The sequence below is a fragment of the Monodelphis domestica genome, chromosome 1 (assembly GCF_027887165.1).
Source record: "Monodelphis domestica isolate mMonDom1 chromosome 1, mMonDom1.pri, whole genome shotgun sequence".
Lineage (NCBI taxonomy): Eukaryota > Metazoa > Chordata > Mammalia > Didelphimorphia > Didelphidae > Monodelphis > Monodelphis domestica.
The window spans coordinates 84,400,080-84,410,916 of record NC_077227.1 but is presented as its reverse complement, the minus strand read 5'-3'; the positions used below and the strand labels follow the sequence as shown (position 1 = coordinate 84,410,916).

At 35.9% G+C, this 10,837-nt stretch overlaps 1 protein-coding gene across 2 annotated transcripts in view; it reads left to right on the top strand.

Moving 5' to 3' along the window:
• Nucleotides 1–5,048: 5,048 nt before the first annotated feature.
• Nucleotides 5,049–10,837, top strand: part of HECTD2 (HECT domain E3 ubiquitin protein ligase 2) — a 126,597-nt gene continuing 120,808 nt past the window's right edge. The window contains exons 1-2 of one of the 2 annotated variants that reach the window (XM_007478819.3): nucleotides 5,049–5,315; nucleotides 5,774–5,961. In XM_007478819.3, coding sequence (XP_007478881.2) covers nucleotides 5,806–5,961 — 156 coding nt within the window. In that variant the 5' untranslated portion in view covers nucleotides 5,049–5,315; nucleotides 5,774–5,805. The remainder of the gene's footprint in view (nucleotides 5,316–5,773; nucleotides 5,962–10,837) is intronic. The other variant, XM_007478820.3, reaches the window with a different exon arrangement.

Genomic DNA, 10,837 nt, shown 5'->3' with positions numbered 1-10,837 from the left:
ACATTGTATAATCAATGTGCTAATTATACACTCTCCTTAGTGGGACTGTCAGGACATCTGGCAACTGTTAAAGTTAGCCTAGTTGGTATTACGGCACATACTTGAAAGAAATAAAGGAACTGTATTTTTAATATAGGTTTCGTTAATTCAGACATATTTTCATCTCTATTCATCATTAGTTAAAATTAGTGATTCTTTCCTTTATGTACAGTTGAATAATTAATTCAGTTCTTTATGAACTCAAAATTCTGACTGGACTCAAGTAAAAACTTTCCTTCAGTCCCATTTTTGGATGTTTGAACATGACTTTTTGTTTGTTTATTTAGACACTGAAATTCATGCTAAACGCCAAATCTGGTGGATAGGTTCAAATCCTGTCATGGATATTTTGTGATTTTTAATAAGTCAACTAACCACTCTTAGTTTCAGTTTCCTACTCTGTAAAATGAAGATGATAACTGCATTTTTATAAGGTTATTATGTATACTAACTGTACGTAAAGTGCTTTGTAATTTTTAAAGTACTATACAGATATGAACTATTATTATTATCTATAGCATAAGAAGAAGGGAAGGAAAATGGAGTATTTATATAATGCCTACTGTATGCCAGGGACTCTTCTAATCACTTAACAGACATTAAGCCACTAAAAAAGGATTTGAAATCACATTTTTGAGATTATCTGCATTTTTAGTTGTTAGTATTTTCATTATCCAGTGATCAGTGAGTTAATACATTATTGGAAGAATTGAACTCTATCTGTATTGCCAATCTTGTTACAAATGAGAACAGTAGATATAAAGAACTAGAAGCTAAATAGAAGGATATTTCACAGCTTCTTCCTAGAGTGGTGAATGACAGAACTGTTATAGTTGATTTCATTGCTCCCAAAGGGTAATGAATAATAGTATCCCTGAGCATAGAGAAGGGAATGGCCTTAAAGATATCTGCAGTTTATAGACTGATATTTATTGCAGCAAATGATGAAATAGAGAAATTCTACAAAGAATTCAGCAGCGTACTCCAAACCAAATCAACTTTTTTCTTGAGATTTGGTTACTGAGGGGGTAGCTAGGTGGCTTAGTGGATTGACAGCCAGGCCTGGAGACAGGAGATCCTAGGTTCAAATATGGCCTCAGACACTTCCTAGCTGTGTGGCCCTAGGCAAGTCACTTAACCCCCATTGCCTAGCCTTTACTGTTCTTCTGCCTTGGAACCAATACACAGTATTGATTCTAAGATGCTAAGATGGAAGGTAAGGGTGAGAGAGAGAGAGAGAGAGAGAGAGAGAGAGAGAGAGAGAGAGAGAGAGAGAGAGAGAGAGAGAGAGAGAGAGAGAGAGAGAGAGAGATTTAATTACTGTAATGATGAGCACAAATAAGGATGGCATAAAATAACTTGGGACATATACCTGATATAAAGAAATGAAAGAGACCAATGGTTTGCATAGCATTATTATTCAGAGATCTCGGGGTATTCTTGATATAAATATTCTTAAGTGATGATAAATTCACCCTACCAAGGCCTGCTGTAATATCCAATTATTGCATGGAGATGATCCTGGATTCTAAAAGGCCATCCATACCTTTGGATCATACTGAGTTTGGACCTTGTGGATTGTGTCTGCTGTCTGAGAGTGAGTCTGATCAAACTGGGAAGAGTTTATCAATAGATGTTTAGACATCAAGTAGTAAATTTGGGGGAGGGGGAATAGAAACTTATAAACCTACCCATGGAAGTGCATTTTCTGATCTACCTCAGTGGAGTTAATTCCCACAACAATGAAATATTATGCTAAACAATTCATATATAGGGAAGCTACCAGAATGACAGCAAAATTGTCAAAGCTCTGTGATCTCTATATTATGCTCCTTTGTTAAATGATTAGGTTGGATTAAGTGATCTCTGTGGCCCCTTCTGGCTCTAAATCTTAGCTAGCAACCTAAATTCATAAAAAGGCTATAAAATCCCATAAACATAATAACAGAACAGCTTTTAAAAATGAATTAAATAGAGGATCAAGTTCCCTAGCATCCTTTTTCCACTACCATGCCTTATAGGGAGAAAGTTGAACTGACTATATTCTGTAATAAGTAAAAGATAATTCTAAAATATTCAAAAACTACATAATGAAAGTAATTGGGCCTTTAAAAAAGTAGGGAAATGTATAGTTTCTCATTCTAGCATAATCCTAGAAATTCAATATTCAGAAATAGCTTTTTAAATAAACATTTGCTTTTAAATATTTTATTCTATTAAATCTTACCACATTCATAGGCACATACCTTCATTATAGTTATTGTGCATCAAAAAAATAAAATATAAGGAATGAAAAAGAATAAGGTATTTACTTCTGAGTCATTTTTCAGCCAGGCACTTGTATAGTAAACTACTGAATGTAGTTGAAAATTATAACTCCAGGGATAATTTTTCCTAGTTATTTGCCCCCACAAACCAAAACAAAGCTAAAACCATAACTTCAATGTTGTTCAAATGAGATTCAATAATAGTCATACTTGGAAGTCAGCTCTACACCAGGGGCATAGTTTGTTTAAGATAGAAGGAGAAGCCTGAAAACAAATTCAAGAATAACTAAGGAGGAAAAAGAATGAGATTTCAGAGTAAAATCAGTTCATAATGTCTACAGATGGATTCTTTTTCCCTCTAAGAGTGATTAATAAATAAATACTTGTCTGCTGAGTAGATAATACATTTCCAAACCATTTTCAATGAAAATAAAAATAGGGAGTGACAGCTAGTGAATTTCAACAAGGCAGACTTTCTTGAAATTAAGAAAACCTAGCATTTATAATTTAGAGAATTTTTTAAACATTGATTTTAACATTAACATTCAATGCTGTAGATTGATTAGTGCAGAGTCTCTGTTTACAAAACATTTTCATCAGAAAAGGTGTCATTGTATCATGCTAAAAGATACAGTAGCCCCTGCTAGTGAAAGGGTCACAATGTTATGAGTAAAACAAAATATTACCATAATTCAAAAATCATTTCTATTGGGACATATAATGCCTTTTAAAAGCCCCTTACAATTAAATATGGCTAGATCTAATATTTTGGAAATTCACAATACTTCAAATTTAACTGTTGGTCAAGTCACTTGATCTCTGATTCTTCAGACTATTTTAGCTCTAATATTTTATCATTCTAGCATATGGAAGTATTTAGCATAATTTCTATTTCATAGTCAGACTAGAAATTTGTTTAAAACATATGATTGACAGGTACAATGAGAATATGTGTTTGAGGTGAGGCATAAAAATCTATTGAGAATTTGTTAACATTCTGGATTTTATCTTTTTATGGGAAATATTTTACTTTATATTTATAATTTTTAACTCATTCATATATGTACTTATATATGTGTTATCTATAATACATATTATATAAGAAAGGTGCTGAATAAATACAATATTTTACAAGAATCTGGGATCTGGTCTGATGTCTATGCCATTATTACACATGAAGTTGTAGCAGAGACAAGATAGGCCATCTGCTGCCTATAAAGAAGCAAAGAATAGGACAGGCAAGCCAGAGATAGAAAGACACAGAAAGGAAGAGTATAATGAGGGGAAATGAGGTCTATGAAAGCAAAGACTGTTCCATTTATATTTTCCAACTTAGCTCTGGGTTTGGTATGTAGTAAGTTTAATAAACACTTTTTGATTGCTCTATAGGATGCCATTCCTGGCCCACCTACTGCTAGTTACTTCTCTCTAAGATTAATTTTCATTTATACTATCTACACTGTGTTTTATAAACAACTTATGATATTCTATATGATAAAATGTTATACATTATATGCAGCTTATATTTAATATATAAGCATTTAGGTGGTCCAGTGAACAAAACCCTGAACTTAGAGTCAGGAAAACCTGAGTTCAAAACAGTTCTCAGACATTTACTAGCTGTGTAATGCTGGGCAAGTCACTTAACCTGTTTGCCTCAGTTTCTTCATATGTAAAATGAGCTGGAGAAGGAAATAGAAAACCACTCCAAGTATCTTTACCAAAAAAGTCTCAAAAGGGGTCACAGAGAGTTAGTCACAACAACAACAACAAAAAAAACATATACAGTATACTTATGTATAAGAATCTATAGACTTAGTTTTTTGTGGATATGTATACTTAATATACTATGCTATACTCCCACTATATATAAGTATCCCTAAGTATGTGTATACATATGTGAACATATGCCATATGTGCATATGCATGTATATGTATAGTATATATAGGCATAGACTTCAATATATACTCACTGTATGTTATATATAGGTATGTATAAGTTTATGCATGTGTTGTATGTTTATTGTATGTTATGTTGCATGTATATGTATGTTTATGTAGAGTATATTAAAACAATATAGTATGTATAGCTACATCGTAAACTTACTAAATGTTATATATGCCTATATATATGTGTGTGTGTGTGTGTGTGTGTATGTGTGTGTATTTGTCTCCCCATTAGAATGTGAGATCTTTGAGGGAAGGGGCTAATTTTTGCCTTCCTTAGTCTCTTCATACAATATCTTGTGAGAATTAGATTGGGGGAGTTTATTAAAAAAACTTCTTGACTTAGCAAAGGAAGAGAAAGATAGGAAAGAGTGGGGATGGGTCAAGACAGGGGGAAAAGAGGGTGAAAAAAAAAACGAAAGAGGGATGGGGATATTAGAAAGGGAGCAAAAGCTTGATGGGAAAGTGCTTTGGTAGGGCCTCCTGGGCCCAAGTTCTTATTCACGTGGTGCAGTAAGCCTTCCTGAATCAGAGCCCTCATTCTTAGAGAATTAAGGAACTCACTGTCTATGGCTTTGCCCCACGAGAGATTCCTTTTCCAGCACTTCGAGAAAAAGGGAAAAGCTGGTGGTATTGGCTGAATCCCTTGGGCGAGGTAGGAAGGAGAAACTTGGGATTGATTACTGAAGCGTCTCAATAGGCACAGAGGCGAGAGAAGACCGAGTGACCCTGGATCAGATCGGCCAGGGCAGGGCGGGAGCGCGCGTACGCCGCGGCGTACGCCCACTCTGCCCTGGCGCCCCGCCCCCGCAGGCCCTGGGGCCCGTCTCCAGGCGCGCCTCCAGCCCCAGCCCATTCACACAAACATGGCGGCTACGCAGGCCGCCCCTCCTCCTGGGGCTCCCGGGCTGGCTGGGGCAGGTCGCCTTTGGTGGATGCCCGAGAGCTCGGCTCTCGCTTGGTAGCGCTCCCCTGGGGCTAGCGGCGGCTCTGGAGCGGGGGCGCGGGCCGGCGCTGGCGGGAGGAAGGCGCGGGACCTAGGCGGGCGATGCGGGGTCCCAGGTGACTGACTCACCAACCGGGCGCGGGGGGAGGGGGAGAGCAGGAGCCCCCAGGTGACTGAGCGGGCGCGAGGGAGCTGGGGGCGGTGGGGGGAGGGGCTCGGTGGGCAGGAGGAAGCCGCTGTCGCCGGCGGCGCCGCGGGGCGGGGGCGGAAGCGCAGCGAGGGAGGGAGCGAACAAGCGAGGGGGAAAGAGGGAGGCTGCTGCTGCCTGGTGTTCCGGCCTGGGGGTGGAGGGGAAAGGAGAGGAGAGGAGGAGAGGAGGTGTTTGCCAGGCGCTGGAGCGGAGCCCTCTCGCGGCGAAGACATCAGCTACTGCATCCTCTGTATCTACTGCATCCCCAGCATCATCTCTGGCATCCCCAGCATCCCCAGCAACCAGCTCTCTAGCAGCACAGTCCTAGAGCCGCGGTCCCTTGCTAGCCACCCGCCACTTTACGGTTTCTCCCTCTCGCACCAGAAAAGGTTATTCCGCGGCCGCTGGGTGACACCATGAATGAGGACACTCGGGGACCCTCTCAGGCTGCTGCGGCAGCGACGGGGGCAGTGGAGGAGAAAGAGAAGAAGGAGGAGGAGGAGAAAGGGAAAGAAGAGGAGAGAGAGAAGCTGCCCCCCATCCTCACCGCTTCCAGCACTGCAGCTTCTGGGGTAGGTCTACCCACTAATGTCACTTGGGAGCTCCCAGAGCTGGGATGATTGACTCTGGGTGTATCTTCAAAGAGTGAATTGCACCTTTTGGGGGAAAGGAAGGGAGATTATTTATCTTAATTCATTACCAAAGTCTTATTTTTTGATGAATGTAAAGAGAATAGATAAGTAAAATGGCTAATTTGTTTTTGATTTGAAGAAAATAGTTTTACTGTAGACTTCCTGAAGCAGTTTTCAAATTGAATGTTAAAAGCTTCTGAAATATCACCAAGGTTTGATATTTAGTTAATTTTTCATTTTTTATTATATCCTGAGGATAAGGTATAATGATAGGGAGCTAGACCTGAAGCCTGAAAGACCTGGAGTTCAGTTCTCACCCTTTATCCCTGGTGGTTGTACAATCCTAGTCAAGTCATTATTCTAAGATTACAAATTGCTGGGAAGGTGCCTTGTTAGAAGGAGTTTCTTGACCTGAGAGTTTCCTATACCAATGAAATCACAGATCCAGTTCCTATCCCTTTTCAATGTGTATATGTCCGGGTCTAATAGGAAGAATTGTTTAAAGACAGTTGTATCACTTGTTCAGGGATGGAATATCTGAAGGGTGCTTATTTGTCATCTTAGGCAAGGAAATTTTTCCTATTTTCTTTCTTTTGCTCCCTCCCCCACTATACTGAACCTGTTCTCTAGTGACTTACCACCTAATTGTGACCTTTCAATTTCTGTCACATAGAGGTGTATATATACTTTGCCGGTTTTTCATAAGCTATAGAATGATGGCTTTTAAAAGCTTCTCTAGACCTTTCATTGGAAGCTAAAGTTATCTTATCCAGAATAATTTTTCTTCAAGGACAAATTTTAAAGAACTTACAAGCATTTCAAGCTTCATAATGCTAGAAGATGTTTTCATTTTCTTTAGAGTATCTTCTAATTTCCTTTCCCTTTGTTGATAGTTATGATACTAGTTAACTTGGTACACAAAATTAATCTCAGATCTTGATATTTAGTATGGCACAATCTTTAAGGAAAAACTTTTTTTAAAGTTTTCTTTGTTTAAAAAAGGCTTTAATACCATTAATAATGAACTTTACATGTCAAAATAGTAAATTAAAGCTTAGAACATATTGTAAATTTCCTTTATTAATATTTACAATCGCTTCTCAAAATCACCCTCAAATGACTATGTGTCTTACTAAAATAGTTGTCTTTTTTTAAAGTGTTGTATCAGGAATATTGTTTTCATATTGTAGATTTTTTAAATGTTTACTGGCTGTAATCAAAGGAAACTAGAGATAGTTCTTTGTTAAATTTCTAAATTGCTGCTTCAAATATCAGAATGAATGAACATAATGAAATTAAGTAAATAAAGTTTGATTAGAAAAAACAAACCATTAGTTACAGATAAACTTGGGGGCAGGGTAACTTAAAGGAATTTTTCACATAACTGTTTCAGACTTTATTATTTCTGGTTCTTTTGTTAGTTTCCCAAAATTGTAGAAAAGGTCTGAATGTAACAAATGGATTACTCCTAGTAGTGTAAAAAATTATATGATATTCCATTTTCATTTTCTCACAGAAAATATTATAAATGGTGATTGGTTCCAAGGCTAGCCCATAGATAACCTACTTAACCTACGTATAACTGAAACAATGTGTATTCATGGTAAAATATAGTCAGAATTAATAGTTATAATGCTATAATTAAAACAGAAAAAGAAAACTGAATAAGAAATAGTTCTTTATATGACATTCTAGCTCTTGAAGAAAACCAGATTTATATAGAGGAGAATGTGGAGGCAATTGGAGATTTATAAAGGTTCCTGAATGGATTTCTCTTTGGTTCTTATATCTGGCCCTTTCCAAATATTTTAGACACTAATGGAATTAATTCTTATGTCTAACTCATAAACCTATGGCTTAAATTTATTACTGATGTGTCATTGACATTATTAATATATTTCACCATGATTAAATCTAATTTTTGGCTCATATATGAAGAGATTTTTCCCTGAAATAAAAGTTGGATAATGAAGTTACTGAAAATGTCTGAGAAGAAAATTATCTGAATGGGCAGTAACAGTTTTCAGCCAGTGAAGGAAAAAGATAGGTTAGGTACCATCCCACAGAGGGGAAAAAATGATGTATAGTCATTGTAGGTAAAACTGCTTTGTAAAGTATTACATGGATGTGCATTATTTATTATCATTATGATAAATGATAGGTTCCACTTTAATTGCTAGAAAAGAGGGGATGTGGGTTTAGATGAGCTCCTCAGATAACCAGAATTTGATTATGAGAGTCAAAGTTCAATAACAGTAACTAGCATTTCTATAGTACTTTAAGGTTTGCAAAATTCTTTATATTTACTTCATTTGATCCTTACAACCTGTGAGATAGATGCTATTATTATACCTGCTTTACAGATGAGGAATCTGAAACAAACTGAGGTTGAGACTTTCCAAGTCACTCAACTAGTAAATGTTTAAGATAGAATTTGAAATCATGTCTTTTTTATTCCAAATGCAGCAATTTAATCTCTTATACCACTTTGCAATATCTAAATAACATTAAACCAGTTATTACTGATTAATAATAATATCATTATTATCTGAAACTAATAGGACAGGAAGAGGAGGTTGAAAGGATTGCCAGGATATATGGGTGAAAGACAATCACTTGCCATTTATATAGAGAGGTCTTTTGCAAATTGAGTATACCTAACTTAGAGCATGACCATTTTTTAAGGATAATAATATGATTGTTAGAATTGTGTCTTAGGGGGCAGCTACGTAGCTCTGTGGATTGAGAGCAAGGCCTCAAGATGGGACATCTAAGGTTCAAATGTGGTCTCAGACATTTCCTAGTTGTATGACTGGGCAAGTCATTCACATCCCCCCCCCCCCCCAATTGCCTATCCCTTACTGCTCTTCTACCTTGGAACCATTATACAGTTTGATTCTAAGACTGAATATAAGGGTTTTAAAAAAAGAATTATTTCATAATGGTCTGCTTCATTCTAATATGTTTCTTCAAAATTTTGCAAGTTATACTATATATTTTTATATATTTAATTTTTTGGAGCAGAAAAAGAACTGTATATGATAACTGCAATTGAAAGGGAGCTAAAATTGAATTTCATGAATTAAAAACTAATTGCACTGGTATTGCAACAGTATTACTTTATGTAATTTTTCATGGCAAGTATGCAATATTAGAGTGATTTTATGTATTAAACAGGGTTTTGTAAGCTAACCTGGGAGTCTAAGTATTGTTTATGACAATGATTTTTACTAAAAGATGTGTTTTTAATTTTCAAGAATTGACTTACAAATGTCTTGTGTTCAAAATATTCATTTAGAAGTTTTAGGATAAGAGAAATTATTGTTGTTTTATTTTTGGTAGTTTGTGTGTCATTGTTACTATTATTATAATTGATTTTTTTTTGTCTTCAAGATTTGGAAGAATTACACCAGACCAGAGAGACTAGATGTGTTCTCTCTCTCTGGCTCTGTTTAATTGGGAGCTGTGAGGTTGTGGTGACCAGAACTAGGATCAATGAATGACATTTGATTGCAAAGAAGAAATTTTGTTTTGGTGTAAGGAAAACTTCCAACAATCAGAAGTGCCCAAAACATTGGAATCAAATATTTATGAATATAGCTCCTGTATCCTTTAACCCTCTTGTTTCAGGGAAAACAAAGTTCAAATCAAAATAAACAAGTGAGACTGAAAACTCAAATTTGCCTCTAATTGACAACAAAGGTAGTGCAGTCATTTAAGAAGTAATTGAGAAACAAGATCAAATTTGAGTTGGCACCTCATTAGAGACAAAGCTCTAAACACTGAGGTTTCAATGCTGTTTGTTGCATTTAAACTTGAACATGTAAACTGAAAATTAAAAGTGCTATAATCCCTGTCATGTTTCTCAACATCATCCATTTGAGTAAGTATATTAAAATCTGGATTCCAAAATAATTCAGCTTTCATAACTAGAATAATTTGAAAAGAGTTCTAGAAAATGGTTTGAACATTTCATTTTTTACAGCTAAATATTCTAATTTTAATTTTTTAAAGAAAAAGTAGAAATAATGTCTCCTTGTAATAGATAAGTGCATAATCAGTTTGAATAGAAAAACCACTGGAGCATCTAAAACTAGTACAAGTAGAGACAGTTTGAGTAGTAGAAATAAAAAAAACACAAAGTAAATCTCAACTGGAGTACAATTCATGATACTTCTCATTGAGATTCACAAGCAGAGTTATTGATAGAAAGGAAAGAATTCTGTGTTTGCTTTGTGTAAATTGTTCAGATGCAGATAGAATTAATCATAATAAATGGAAAGGATTTCTTAAAAGTTTGTTGCAGAATACACTGCTGAAGCAAAAAAATTTTTAAAAATCTGTTAGTAAATGACCCTTTTGCATTTCTTAAGGTTACTTGTTAAATTTGCTAAATAGAAAAAGGTCATTCAGTAGAAATGTTGTTACTACCTTGCAACTATTGATAATGTCAAATAATATACAGAGCAACTTTGAATGTTTCCACTTATAAATAACCTGGAGAGAAGGAGTATTGCTCATGAGACTAAGATCAATTAATGATGAAACTGAAATCTTCCTATTTTGACTTATAGGTAGATGAAATAACAGATGTAATTGAAGATGTTCATTTATTTACATATGTAGGGTACATTGTTGAAACTGATGCTGGAGATCTACTAATGCCACATCAAGAGAAAATTTCAACATAATCAATAGAGAGTTTTAACTGAACATTATGTAACATGGTAGAATTGCGTGAGACTGTACTGATAGAACTTAATGCAAGTATCAAAATGCAAATATGCAAGCCATAGTTTTAAAAGTAGTCCCATGG